Source organism: Rhododendron vialii, chromosome 8a, assembly GCF_030253575.1.
Source record: "Rhododendron vialii isolate Sample 1 chromosome 8a, ASM3025357v1".
In the NCBI taxonomy this organism is placed as follows: domain Eukaryota; kingdom Viridiplantae; phylum Streptophyta; class Magnoliopsida; order Ericales; family Ericaceae; genus Rhododendron; species Rhododendron vialii.
This window is the reverse complement of record NC_080564.1, coordinates 27,830,733-27,845,864: the sequence shown is the minus strand read 5'-3', so window position 1 is coordinate 27,845,864 and position 15,132 is coordinate 27,830,733. Positions and strand designations below refer to the sequence as shown.

Genomic DNA, 15,132 nt, shown 5'->3' with positions numbered 1-15,132 from the left:
TTGTAGTCAGTTTGATCTGCCTAAGTTTTCCAAATAAGAGTTACCATACTCTACTGCAGCTGTGCTTGGTAGACCCTACTTCATTGAGTTTGATTTTTTTTTTTTGGTCCAACGGAATCGTTAAAATTAAACAAAGACGATAGGTTTCAGTTTACATTAGAACGTAGTTCAAATAAACTAGACTCCGGCAAAACAATGCCCAATCTAGACTCTAAGATGCCCCACACCAAGGGCATCAGACATGACAAATTCCCTAGCTGCTAGGGGGACATTCCTCGTAACAATAAGGTTTTCTTCCTGCTGCGAACCGAGGCGTGCCAAACAGTCCGCAGTCTGGTTAGCTTGGCGGTAGATATGGGAAAAAGTAGTGTTTGTCCCAGTTGCAATTCTTCTGGCTTCCTCCATGATATGGCTTTGAGGGTGGTCCGAACGGGGGCCACACTGAAGGTACTGGACAGCAACACTAGAGTCCGACTCCAGTTTTACATTGATCATACCCTTCTCTAGAATAATCGTGAGCCCTCTGTATATCGCCCAAATTTTAGCTTTGAGACAGCCGCTGCAATCTCCCTTCCCGTAGAATCCAAGGATCCAGCTGCCACTGCTATCGGGGAAAACTCCCCCAAATTGAGACTTGTTATTTGATTCTGTTGGGATTTGTCCCAGATCGGTTAATTATCTCCTCCAAAACTAGTATATGAGCCTGGGCAGCCTCTCCACTCTTTGCCAATTGGTTTGGAGTTGGATGCTTTAACATGGTATCAAAGCTAGGCTTTCGGAGGCTTTTCCCCTTCGTATGTGCCATAGTTGCACTTTGTTTCATTGTGATCCGTGTGTTCCGGATCCTTTGTTGACCTCTCCACGTGCGAATCGGGGGTCGCACGTGCGGGGGAGTGTTGGGATTTTTCCCACATCGGTTAATTATCTCCTCCAAAACTAGTATATGAGCCTGGGCAGCCTTTCCATTCTTTGCCAATTGGTTTGGAATTGGTTTGGAGTTGGATGCTTTAACAGATTCGTAGTAGCATCCATCCATGTTAAGCTTGATTTCACCTGTCAAGGGAAGAGACCAAAAAATTACATGTCTGTAGCAGCTCAAGTTGCCCTGACCAGCTTTGAAGGCTTCAAATATTTCTTTGGTATAGATAGATATAGCCTTCAAAGTCACAGAGGGGATAGTATCCAGATCGTCAAAACTCTTTTTCTTTCGAGCCTTCCAAATCTGCCAAAGATAGACAATTAAAGCTGTGCTCCAAGGTACACTAGTATCCAATTGAAATGTAGATTTGGATTTAGCATTATAAAGAATCCACTCCAACAGAGATTTACTGAGACTGCCATTCAACCAGTCATTAGATCTAAGATAGCTCCAGATATCCTTAGCCTTAGAGCACAAACGAAACAAGTGGTTAGCATCCACGGGTCTCATCACATCTGGGACAGAAGCTCATAGGGATCATACATCTGTGGGTTCTAAGCGAGTTAGTTGGGAGACTGTCATTCAAAATAATCCAAGGGAAAGTTTTCAGTTTGGCCGGGATCTTAAGTTTCCAGATCCAAGCCCCAGTGAACAGGGGCAATCTCACCATTGTTAATCACTTAATCCTACTATAGGCAGTAGAAACAGAAAATTTACCATTCCCATTAGGGGTTCCAACCCAGATGGGACAGTCAACTCCATTAGAAACACCAGTTAAGTTCATCTTCATAACGAGAGAGAGGGCAGGATGATCGACAAAAGCAGACAAATAAGATAAATCCAATGTTATTGATATCCTGAACCTTAACATCAGCATGCCCATGGTGACCAGGGAAAGAGTTGATGAGAGGGCCATCCCCACACCACCAATCCCTCCAGAGATCAACATTCTGACCATCTCCAATTTTCCACTTAGTACCTTTACCAATAACAAATCTGGCATTGATGACGCTTGTCCAAACATGAGAGGCAGGTCTCTTGTTTGGCCAGGTGCTAAGAGAATGATTAGTTAAATATTTGTCAGTGATAATGGAAACCCACAGATTATCCTCTTGGTTAATAATTTTCCAACCAAGTTTAGCAAGCAGGGCTAGGTTGCTATTTCTAGCTTTCCTAATGCCCAGCCCACCAAAGCTCTTCCCTGTACAAACATTATTCCAGTTAATCAAGTGAATTCTCTTCTTGTCATCAGTATCACCCCACAAATAATTTCTATTCAACCTGTCCAGTTTGTCACACACACTAATAGGGAGCTCCATAGTTTGCATAATATATCCAGGAATAGTAGAGGAAACAGATTGGACGAGAGTGGTCCTCCCTGCAAAGTTAGTAGTATTACTACTCCAACCATAGTTTGCTTTGAACCCTTACCACAATGTTGTTAAAATGATTCTTATTCACTCTACTATGCAGTAAAGGGACACCAAGATATTTCCCAAGATCCAAGGTAAGTTGGATACCATGTTGGCACTAATTCTATTGGCTTTCCTCCTGGCCATATTAGGAGAGGCATACATTTTGGATTTACTCAAGTTAATGCTTTGACCAGACATATCACAGAAAGAAGTCAACACATCAAGCATAGTCTGACAGGTAGTAATGTTGCTCATGCCAAATAAGATCAAGTCATCAGCAAAAAACAAATGAGTTATGGGAGGGGAGTTTCTAGAGACTTTGATTCCTTTCTAAGCCCCTGCGTCAGCTTTCCTGTTAATGAGAATAGAAAGTCTTTCCATACAAAGAACAAATAAGTAAGGGGAGAGGGGGTCCCCTTGTCTAAGACCTCTACTAGGAGGGATTTCAGGCAAGGCTTCCCCATTCCAAAGGATAGAAGTGGTAAGAGTAGAAACACAGCTCATAATAAGGTTGATCCACTCCAAACTGAAATTAAAGAAGATCAAAGTATCCTTGAGAAACTCCCAAGATATTTTATCATAAGCTTTTTCCAAATCAATTTTTAGAATAATACCACCTTTCTTACCCTTTTTGTTCCTTAAAGAGTGCAGCACTTCTTGAGTAATAATGATATTATCCATAGTGGACCTTCCAGGACTAAAACTACTTTGATTAGAACTGATGATTTTTGTTAAAAAGGGTATAAGCCGAGAAACCAAAATCTTAGTAATAGCTTTATAAATCACATTACAGAGTCTGATAGGTCTAAAGTATTTTAGGGATTCAGGTTTGTCAACTTTGGGAATAAGAGCCACAAAGGTTTTATTTAAATCCTTAGGAATGGAACACTTGGTAAAACAAGATTTAATGAAATTTCAGACCTCTTCCCCAACAATGTTCCAGTATTTGTGATAAAAGATGGCTTCGATCCCATCAGGTCCAGGGGCTTTATAGGGATTAATACACTTAATGGTATTCCATATTTCAAACTAACGTTGAGAGCACATTGATCTTCAAAGGACAGAGTCGGATGGTTACTAATCTCTTGGGATCTACTCATAGCAACCTGACTACTGGTAAAAAGATCAGAAAAATAGTTGTTAGCCATAAGTTTAAGAACTTCAGGGTCCTCAATCCAGACATCATTGGAATCCTTAAGGCAAAGAATTTTGGATTTCCTTCTATGGATAGAAGTAGATAGATGAAAAAATCTAGTATTCTGTCTCCAGAGGTAATCCAAGTCTGCCTGGATTTCTGGAACCAAAGGAGTTCCTCCTGATTTAAAATCAGATTAAAATCTGTGATGAGTTTATCCAATTCTTTTTGCACTCCTGCTAGTCTAGCCTGGACCCATCTTTTCTGTCTAAAAATATTTCCAAATTCTTCTTTATTCCACAAAGAAGAAGCTGAAGTAATATTTTTAAAACGATCAAAAATTGAATTACCAGTCCAGGCATTAACTAAGACATTCTCAAAGTAGGATTAGTAAGCCATGCCGCCTCCATCTGAAAAGGCATATTAGCTCTACAGGGAATGGTGTGACCAAGGATAAGAATATGAATAAGAATAGGAGCATGATCGGAATAAGTCCTACGGAGGGTTTGGACCATACCTTCCGGGAACAACGTATTCCACTCCTCGTTACAAAAGAACTCGGTCAAGACGCTTTTGGATATTAGCTCTACCATTATTCCACGTGAATTTGGGTCCAGCCGAACCCAAATCAATGAGATTGGAGTTGTTGACGTGAGCCGCAAATTTTCTTCTTTGGCCTGCACTTGAATCAGCAGAGAGGCTTCTACTTTCTTCCCGAAATAACGTATCATTAAGGTCCCCAGCCACGAGCCAGGGGTTGTTGGAACTCCTAGTATGGGCTTCCATATCTTCCCACAAACCTTCCCATATCCTAGGGTTGGGGCTCGCATAGACCGCTGAGAAGAGCCAGTCTTTAAACCTATCCTTAGTGATTTGGGCATGGATAGATTGGGAAGACACCCCCGAGATATTAACACACTTTGGAAGTATCCCTCAACAGCCAAATTCCCCCTGCTCTACCATAAAGGTCCACATACGAGGATCCAGAGTAACCAAAGGTCTTAAAAAAGGTTCCCATAGTTCTGAAACTAACCTTTGTTTCCAGAAGACCCACAATCTCAGGGTTGTGGCTACGAATCAAGTCCTTGAAATTTCTGTTGAAGTTGTCAATACCTGCACCTCTGCAGTTCCAGATAAGAAGGTTGAAGCTGTCCTAAAGAGGTTGTTGCGGAGAGAGGCCTGTCTGTTGGAACCTAGTAGTTTGTAGACTCTACTGCAGTAAGCTGGGGCTTTCAACAGAGGCTTTAGCTTCACTGGGTGGTGGTATTGACCTCCCAAGAGAGCCTCGTTCATTCTTATTTTCAGACTTATCCCTTCCACCCACCATGCGATCTGGATAAGGAGAATATCTTCTTTCTCGGGGTCGAATAGGGCCACCTCCCTTGCTGTCCTTGATCACAGGTATCCTTGAATCGGGGGGGGGGGGGGGGGGGGGGGGGGGGGGTTATGTTTCAGAATATCACCACCCGAAGAGATAGAAGGAGACTAAGGGTTTTCTAGGTCTAGGTCAATTGAAAAAGATGGGGATGGTTGGGAGGTAATCAAGGGTTGAGGGCCATCTTAGGAGTTGCGCTTCATTTTTTGGGCTTGGGTTTTTTTGATGATGGGAATGAGGACGGGAGTGGGCTGAGAATAAACGGGTGTGCCTTTTCTACTTTCTGGTAATTTTGGGCCAGGAAGAGGGGCTTGTTGGGCTTGATACAAAGGAATTGCATTGCTATTAGACGCTGACCCAGCCAAAGGGTTAAAACGGGACCCACTAGGAGGGCCATTCTTCTGCACCAGCTGGGATTTAGATTGGGCCTGGCTCAGTGGGCCTTTACCTTTAACCTGTCTATGCGAGAAAGAGTTTGCTATTTGGGCTTTAGCTGATCCAGGACGGTTTCCCTCAACATGTGAGTTGCCTTTACCAAATATGGTATGTCTGTGCACCACCCAGGGTTTCTGTTCATTGTCTTCTTCCTGCTAACCACCATCCATTCCCCAAAGCCGATCTCAGTCTGATATTCCTGAGCAAGTTGCCCGTTAAACTTGACAGCTTTACTGTCAGGGTTCCCAGTGTTCCCAACGGTACTCCTCACTTCACCTGAGCTTTTCTTCGACTTCGGAGACATCCCACAGCTTTCCCGCCGGTGACCAACCCCAACAAGAGAAACAGATTTGGTGTAAATGTTCGTATTCAAGGAAATAGTCATACCTTTCCACTGCGATTGGAGGTAGGGGCTGACTCAGATCCATCTCCACACAGATTCGAGCATAGCTTCCCCTTTTCGAGTCATATGTTTTAGTATCCAATTTCAGAGATTTGCCCAACTCAGTAGGCAACAATGGGACACAAACCCATACTGCCGTTTTGATTGCTGTTGCCATATCAGCTTTAAAGTTGCTATGCCATTTCCTCACCGTAAGGTAATGGTCTTGAGAATGATCCATGGGCCTCCGGTGTTAACCCTGTGATAATCTGACTGTCTCAAAATGGATAATGAAGAAACCTAATCCCACATCTACTGGGACCATTGTTCCTTCCAAATTCCAGAGATGGTGAACCCTATCCGTAAGAGACTTTAAACCAATGTGTTTTCCCCAAGAGCTTGATAATTAGGCAGCCCTTCCAGTGAGCCCTGCTCAGTTTGAGATGTTCCTTTGAGAATGTGAGGATTTGGTTTGGTACATTTCATCACAGTCCATTTCCTCATCATCATCACTGTCCCCAAACTCTGCGATTCTTTTCTCAATATCCTCTTTCGAGAGACCAGGAGCTTGGATTAAAGCGGATTTGAAGGAGATAGCAGGGGAATGTAGAATTCTGTTCTCTTTCTCCCGGGAATTTGGGTTATCAGAGACGCCCATGGGGACCTCCACAGAGATTGGAACCTCTTTAGGGTTCTCCATAGCTTGTGCCGACAAGTTCTGTTGAGGTGCTGACTCACTGGTTCCTAAAATCTTCATATCACTTGATGGATCTATGATGGGAGTGGAACTAGTGGGGGGATTTTCTTTAACTTTCGTGGTGCTCCTCTCAAGATGATCGAGTTCTTCCTTAGAGTGGGATTGAAGATGGGGGAAAAGAGAGGGAGGGGGAGAGAGGAGAGAGAGAAGAGAGCATTGTGTTTTTCACTATGGGTCTCATGTTAGTGATGAGTTTGATGCATGTCTATTTTGTCTCCACTTCTTTGATATTGATGCATTTTTTTTTTTTTGTGTGCGTTTTTTTGCACATCAAAGATAACTTTTTGGTAAATGTGTGTGTACTTTGTGCTTGCTGTCTTAGCTGTTTAAGTGTTATCACTACTAGGGTGCACTATATGTGTGTGTGCGCGCGCGTGTGTAACACTAAATGAAATAACTTTTAGCTGTAAATAGCAAGATACAATATAATCAAGTGTGCTGCATCTTGAGATTCTTCCTAGAAATTACATTTATATAGGCTTTATTTGTTGGGTGCATTGGAAATTGAACTCAAGACAAAAGAAACGATGCACTAGACTGCCCCTCTCGCATGAAGCTCCAAGCCTCCAACCACTTGGACCCCAAGGGTGATCATAGTCTGCTATGGGGGGTCTTCGACCAAAATCAGCATCAGAGCCAATGTTTGCTAAAATTCACCACATTCATTTTGCTGCCCTTGGAGTGTGTTGGGATGTGTGAAGTTCTGACTGGCCCCTTCGTCCATCTTATATTTAATATTACTTTTGGGGAACTTCAATTGCTTGAAGGAGGTTTTATTGATTTCAAAAAAAGAATAGGGTAAAAAGGTGCCGGATGTAGAAGCGTTACCTCTCTCCTAATAGAAAGGTTGAGACATGACAAGAAAGCCAAGAGGGCCAAAGAACTGTTAACATAAACAGTAGTTACAGTTCCGAGCCTATCTAAAGTAATAGCACCCTTGACCAGGAGATGGACAAAGTCGAATCTATTGAAAATTGTTTCATGTTGATCACAACCTCAATCATTCAATGAATGTGCAGTGGTATTGCCTTCTCCGAAGAATTAGAAATACTATGTTTCGTAGAAACAATGTTATGAACTACAAATCAAGGAAGGGATGTAACAATCTCAAGAGATGAGGATCCCATGTCAAAGAAAAGCTTGACCCCGAGCAAGACTGCTTTTGCTTCTGCAACAAAATAGGAACAACATTTCTAAGAAAATTGTTGTAGCATCTTCATCAGCTAAACTACTTCCTTCTGTATTTGAATGCAATCATCTATCATTCTTTTTGTGTGATGTTCAGTGGTGGAATTAATGTTACTCAATCCAACAATAATTACCTCTTAATTTGATAATCCTTGTACTTGTATTTCTTTCATTTTACTTAACTCCATTCAACCATGGATGTCCCATCTCCACTGAGTGAACTTAAACTACCTTTTTGGATCTTTGAAAATACTGCATCTACTTAGAATAGTAACGATATAGAGAAGAAATGAATGCCAAACGAACAAAGAAAGAAAAGGGAAACAACGTTGTTGCCAAACTTAGGAACCTAACTGCAATGAATCGGAGGAATTCAGTTAAGCCATTTAGCTTTAGACAAGGTCATGGTCTTCATAAGTGTATATCTTTATTGGGCTTGTTTTGATGCACTTGAATTTTTATTGGTTCTTGATGGTTGCCAACTTCACATTTGTTTCACCTTGGACTTGTTCCGATTAATGAAGATGCAGTAGCAGATAATTATATACTTGTCTTCACAAGCTCCCTTGTCAAAGTCCTTTCCTTTTTCAGTACCTTTCTTGTCTGTGTGGAACTTTTTCAGCTTCAAACTATTGGATTACATTGCTATGCGTTTGTCTAACCTAATTTTTTATGACCCTTGAATGAGAGGTAGGAGATTTTGTGAGGACTTGTTTTTAATATCCATCAACTTGATAAAGCCTATCCCCAACTACATGGGTCGGCGACATTTTCTTGTTTCACCATTTCGTTCAATCATAATCCAGGGTAGTTACCATTTTACTTCTCTTGATGTTAATACAGGGGATACTCTCGACTGAAAAGGGCCAAAGAGCTTTGCTATCATTTGATTCTCTTCAGAGGTCTCTCATTGAGGTTACTACCTAATGACATCTAGTATTTATAATTCATATATTGCTTTGAATATAGGATTGTCTTGTTTTCTTCCATAATACATTTGATCAGCATCCTATAATGACAAGGTATTGGTTTAACTTGGATCTGATTATGCTATCTTAAATATTAAGTTCTGGATGAGTTTAAATTTGATAAACAAGTGAGGCGTTTGGGAAAATACTGCAATGCTCTTTTTTCTCTATTCTAGACTTGTAGTGAATCGAAAGTGATTACTGATATTAACTACTTCTGAAATTTTCCCAGTTCAGTTTTTGTTGTTGTGAAGTAGCAAAACTAGTGGAGCCCACAGCCACAAATCCTTCTTTCAAATTGCTGATCTTGATTTCTCATTTACACATAACTAGCCTGCAACGTGTGAACCTTCTTTTGTGGGTAATTTCGGTGATTTTTTCGATACTGGTGATTTACGAAGTTTATGTGCATTGTAGGTCCACTCTAAGGGTGTTAATATGGAGCTCGTACAGAATCTGCTATTGGATCAGGAGAGGAAGTTTAGTGGTATTCCTATACTCTAATCCACGTATTCATTTTGCTTTCGCTTGCAGTGATTGTAGTTTATTTGCTCTTACTTTTTTGGGAGCTTTTTTGTGTCATTCAACATTAATAACACAACTTTTCCCCTCATATATCTTTTCGATTTGTTTGATGAAATTGTTTTGGTAAGTGCTTATCATTGTCTTTTTTTCTTTGTGGGCTTACGTATACCATTTTCAATATTATCTATTTCAGTTTTTGTTGTTTTAGCGGGCAAAGTAAATTGCCTGAAATTTTATTAATTGTTTGAGGATAGTGGATCTTGAGGAAGATTAACAACCTTTCATCCATAAGATTCTACAAAGAATATCTCTTCTCGGTTGGAGATTGATTTTTATCTAGGGATACTTGACTTTTGTTGGTTATTGTTTCAATGGTCTCATGGCAAAGGGCCGAGGGTATAATATTCCAGGGCTATGCTTTACCTATTTTTTTTTTTGCTTTTGTTTGATTTCAAACAAAACCAAAGAGAGCTTTTGTTTGATTTCAAAGAGAGCTTCATTTTGTAGGTAGTTTGTTTCTTGTTTTCACTTTTGTTTCGACTATTAATATATATTCTTTCAGTAATGTTTGTAACTAATGTTTATTATCAGCTGAAGCAATTTCATTGGAGAAGTCTACTCTATGGAAGACTCATGAGAAAAATTTTGAGACATGGATTTGCCCACTTGTTTATGCTCTTATTGGTTATTCCGATGATATTATTTTGAGGTACCCTTTTCCTATTCTGTGTAACAAGCAGTGATTGTGCAATTCCACATATTTGGGGGTTTCTCAGAGCTTGCTTTTCGGTGATCAAACATGATTCCATAGATGTATCTTTCAGATTATGCCAAGATATTGTAATGCTGAAATCTGAAGTTGCGGAACTTCTGTTACCGAATGTTGTGGTCAACCTAGCTGGAAGGAAGAATTTGGACATTGATCTTTGCAGAATAATCTCTTTGCAGGTTATTTATTCTCAAACTATTATGGTTAATTGTCAGCTTTTGTCCTGTTTCTTAACTGTGAAGTTTAATTTGGTCCACATATCTCCCAGCTCTTTTCGAAAGTATCATGTTCGGCACATGGATTATGACACGAATTCGATTACAATTCCTCTAGGGCCCACATTTCCAAAGATTGGATACCACGCCTGGTGAAACATACAGCGACATAAGCTCACTAGTTTCATTTTCCACGGCTTAACTTTCCTTCTATAGACATACAGTAACATGGTTCCAAAAAAAAAAAAGGTTCACCGTCTGCCTTCAATTGAGACAACTAAGTCTCCATTAGTAAGTGCTTCCAACCATGCTTAGAGAACAACATTCCTTGCAACAAACACAAGGTTTCACATAACTCACAAATGATAAGTAGCATTGAGACAAGTAATACAAGGGTCATGCAGAAAGTTGTCTGGCATCCTTTACTGCACAAGAAACATCTAACGGGATGTGGGGAGCTGTGAATCACCAATTTCACTACGAAGGTAATGATCAATCTCAGTAGTAATTATGGTAGTCTGCAATGAGCTATCATGCCTGTTTATAATAGACCAAGGATGTATTCATTTGGGATATATGGTGCCCTTATGGCAACCTCAATCACGAGAAAGTTCCTACATTGAAAAAACGTGAGAAAGTTTCTCAATGAACCTAAATCCATTTCAAAGTCTTTGATTAAAAGAGCTATAAGTGCTAACTCCACATTAGTACTTGTCAGCTGCCACCTATGTCAGCTGAATATATGAAAAGATCTGTTGATGAACTTGTGTGATCTTCATGACTTGGCTTGTATCCAGTGCACACAAGTCACATCCCACCCTGAGAGACCTATCAAATCATGCTCTGGGCCCGGAGTGAAAACTTCAAACAGTAAGAAGCCTTATCGAACTTACTTGCCTTCCTTAATTTGACTTTTGAGAAGAAACGTGTTGTAAAATTCATGTCCTCTAGAATAATTGTAAGGCCAAATTCAGATTAGATGCACATAATTTGTGTTTTGAAATGCTTGGTTAAAAGAGACATGAGATTCAACAATTCCTCCACCTTATTAATTGTCGCCACCATTATGTCATGGACATATACACATGAACTATGATACTCTACGGTCTACCCTCTCCAATCCTCATAGCCTTGTAAGACCTATCAAATCAAGCTCTAACCCATAGCAGAAACATTAACACATGGGCAGATAAAGTGATCAATGGCCCCCACAACTCAGATCTGAAATCTTTTGATGAAACATTTCTCTTCTCTTCTCTAAGGGTATGCAAAAAGCAAATGGTAACAAATCTTTCCTTTCTCTCTCTGACTATCACCCCCTTTTGTAAATGGTATATAAGTATCTCAGTTGAACTTGAATTTATTATTGATATTTGCATTTGATGTCTCTCGGATGAACGAGGGCCACTGCAAGTTGTGAATCTTGTGTCTGCCACTTCATCAACCCATAACAAAGCTATACAATTTGCATACCTTGCTTAGGTTGACTTCGAAGAGAAATGTTGTCGCATATCCATGTCATAAAAGTACTATGAGGGCAAATTCAGAATGCAATATGTCTTCGTCACGATGCAAAGTCTCTTAATAGTTCATGACCATGAGTAAACCGCCTTAGCAACAAGTCCCACATTTTAGTTCTCATCCATTTCATCTTCCTTCTACAAGACCAATTACATCTCGCTTTTTTCTTGATGTAACATGCCTGCTGATTTTTTTTTTTCCTTTTTCTGATTTGGACATTTCAAATGTGGTGTGTTTGTCCTTTAATCTTATGAATTTTATTGCCAATATACGTTAAAAGTAATTAAGGGATTTGATGGATTAAAGTATCTACCATGTTTGGTAGTTGTTATAGATCCAATATAAGCCTATAAGTTCTTCTTTTGTGGAATGTGCAGTTGGAGGAAAATATCTTGGCAGAATCCAATGTGTTGATTAAATCGATACAGGTCATTTTGGACACACTTAATGAGCTCCGACTATGTTATGTTATGGAAAGAACTTCATCATCTTTCGGAAGAGACAATTTGATGGTTAGTATATCACACATTATTAATATGCTTTAGCTGATGTTTTGAGAGTTGTTGTGGGCTTGGTTTCTTAGTCATTGATATAATGGTGGTTTATGCATAGAATAATATATTTATATATGTACTAATACTAATAAGAATGAATGACCATGTGGTATTGTATAGACCTATGCTATTGTGAGTTTTCATAACTTGAAGGTAAATTATTCAAGGTCACTTTTGGTCGTACAAAAGACAAACTTGGGGCTTGATAGGGGTACATGTACTCGGGAGTTGGTGTTGGATGCAAGGATTTCTTAGTGTTGGGATTATCAAATTCTTATTTCAGGGACTCCGGACATTCTAAAATTCATTGTTTTTGGAAATACTTTTCTCCTTTAGTTTGGTAAAATAGTATTTACCCCCTTAAAAAAAACTTGAATTGTATAGTTGAGAGTGGAGGCTTATTTTAATTTTTCTAGTAAAACCCTTGCGTTGCGTTTATGCCCCGACGAAACATAGACACATTCCCATACATTCACCCAGTTGTCAAGTATCCGACACGTGTAGCCGTATACTAAACAAATTGTAACGCGTGTCGGCATTTTATATAAACCAGTTATTGACAATTGATTACACAAATAACAGTATCCATGTATCCTCAATCAATGGGGTTATGGGCAGGAGAGGACTGGAGACGGACCTAACCTTTGGAAATATAGGCACGAAGTGCTCATCTCTGAAAGTTTTACCATTGCAATAGCTGCCCCGAGCAAAAAAAATAGTGGCCCCCCTTTAGCCAAGCAAAAAAAATAGCGGCCCACCTATACCTCCACAAATCAAGGAACTCATGGGGCGTTATGTCGTGTAACCATGTACCCAAATCAAAGCTGAAAGACATCAAAGTGGCAGGCCTAGAGACCCGATTCAATTTATGTGCAAATTATTTGCCGATTGAATAACCAAGTGAATTTCGTCCCACAAAGCCATACTCTGTCTTGTTTTTGTTGGATCCTTAAATACGTAAAAAATAGTCCTATATCTTAGGTTTTCAAAATAAGCTTATATAGTCTATGTTTTGGGATCTTTTATCCGTATGTCAAATGGCATTGAATTTAATGGATAATACATTCTTGGGTGGCCGGAGTAAGGTGATTTTGCAATATGTAGGCACTAATACATAGTGAAAACATTATAGATGGAGAGAGAGAGCTGAGGCAGTCATAGAGTGAAGAGAACAATGAGCTCTCCTTAGGTGTGTTGTTCTATAGGAGGAGACCTCCTTTTCTAGAAGAGGTAGGCCATAAGGCCAGCTCCTCAAGAGCCATGCTGAGTAAGTATGACCTTAGCGGTAATCGGTTGAATTCCGCCATTGCACACGCTCCCAAATCAAGCTCTGGGGTGTTACAGAGCATTTCAGGAACATTTCACAGCTTCGATTTTTAAATTTGCACGCTTACTCAAACCGACTTCACAAAGTTTGGATTCATGCATTTATAATGCTACAGCTGACAATTACTTAATCCAGTTTGTTGACAAATGCATTGCCGAACATCAAATCAGATTGCGGAGTCTTCTCTTGCATATGTAACAAAAGGTAAGTTATAAAAAAAACAATAGCAGGCGAGCCTAGGACTTCCTGGTTGGAATGCAAAAACTTTGTCAATGATCCACCAAGGGTAATTGAATTATCTTTTTGTAGCAAACAAATCCTTTACAGATGAACTTCATTGTTTCCTGTAATTAACGCTCATAATAGGACCCTATAGTTATACGCCCTTTGTCCAAATTTGTTTGTCCTTTTTGGGAAATCCAACTTATTAAGCGAGCATAATCATTACAATTCCCAAACTTGAACTTTCAAAAATGCCCCCCAATTTAAGTTTAAGTTGTCGCATCAATTCAAAAGGGATGTGCAAACACAGAATTTCATATGGGTTTTTTCCCTTGCCTTTTTCTAATGGACAACCATTTTGGGACATAAGAAAGTCAAAAAGTGGACAAACAAAATGGAACGGAGGGGGTAATAAACTTTTATTATTATTATTATTTAATATTGATGCCCAAACACACTGAAGCACAAGTGTTTTTAAAATTGAAGCTCTCGCACCCCTCCAGCACTTGCAAGTCCTCCACAAACTTGCGACTTTGGGTATGACATACGTCTCAAGGTATCACCTGTCTTATCTAAGATTGGTCTGATTGTGAGAGCAGGGACACCTCGTCAGGTGGGCCCAGCAGCTTCAATGATCCCTTCTACTCTAGCTGCCAATCCACAATTCTGCGCCAGTCCCATGTCAGGGATTACTGAAGCATCACATAACTGAGGAACCAACCGTGATTGGGGTCTTTAGACCCTGCTCCTTGTATGTTTTGGTGTGACTTTGAAGTTGAGCAGATTCGAGGTGACGCGGTATGAGCCTATGAGGTGCCAATGGTAGGAAAGGCAGCTTTGCACGGCTGGGTGCTGACCCCAAGTCCTTAAGGCTGGCTAGCTTGATATGTTGTGTGGGTGAGGCAATACTCATGCCATTCACCGTGAAGTCAAATTTTCTGGGTCGTGTTGCAAGAGATAAAGGTTACTAGTACCTACAAAAGTTGAAATTTTCGAGGAAGGTATATCAGAAAGAGAGTCATAGTACGTGGGTGGTTTGTTGGATCACTTGAGCACAATGACGAGGGTACTATGGGTGGGAAGATGGAAGAATTAATTCTTGAAAGGGATGATGGAAGAATTAAGTCTTGACCACATAGCAAGCGTGTTCTTACTTCTGAAATATTGAATCGGCCCAGTTTTTGACCAGTAGTGATTGGTGTGAGAAGCTGGGCAACAAAGATCACAGAGTGCAAACTAGAATTTGTTGGATTTCCCAACACTAGAATGTATATGCTTGAGTAGTAAGTGTGCAGACCTGCACACACACACACATGCATACACGCACACAGAGTAATGAGTATGCAATATGTATGGAGTTTGCGGACCCTCAACCACATTATCTATTTGCTGTAAAAGGAAAAAAAATATTGACCCTCAGCACCC

The 15,132-nt window shown here is 40.1% G+C and overlaps 1 protein-coding gene across 13 annotated transcripts in view; it reads left to right on the top strand.

The window, feature by feature from the left end:
- LOC131335836 (serine/threonine-protein kinase ATM) overlaps positions 1–15,132 on the top strand; it is a 69,312-nt gene that overhangs the window by 30,072 nt on the left and 24,108 nt on the right. For all 13 annotated transcript variants that reach the window (XR_009202662.1, XM_058371369.1, XM_058371362.1 and 10 more), the window contains 5 exons: positions 8,450–8,521; positions 8,992–9,061; positions 9,691–9,808; positions 9,924–10,047; positions 11,982–12,116. Coding sequence is in view for 12 of the 13 variants with exons in the window: in XM_058371369.1 (XP_058227352.1) it covers positions 8,450–8,521; positions 8,992–9,061; positions 9,691–9,808; positions 9,924–10,047; positions 11,982–12,116 (519 nt within the window). In the remaining variant the exon portion in view is untranslated. The remainder of the gene's footprint in view (positions 1–8,449; positions 8,522–8,991; positions 9,062–9,690; positions 9,809–9,923; positions 10,048–11,981; positions 12,117–15,132) is intronic.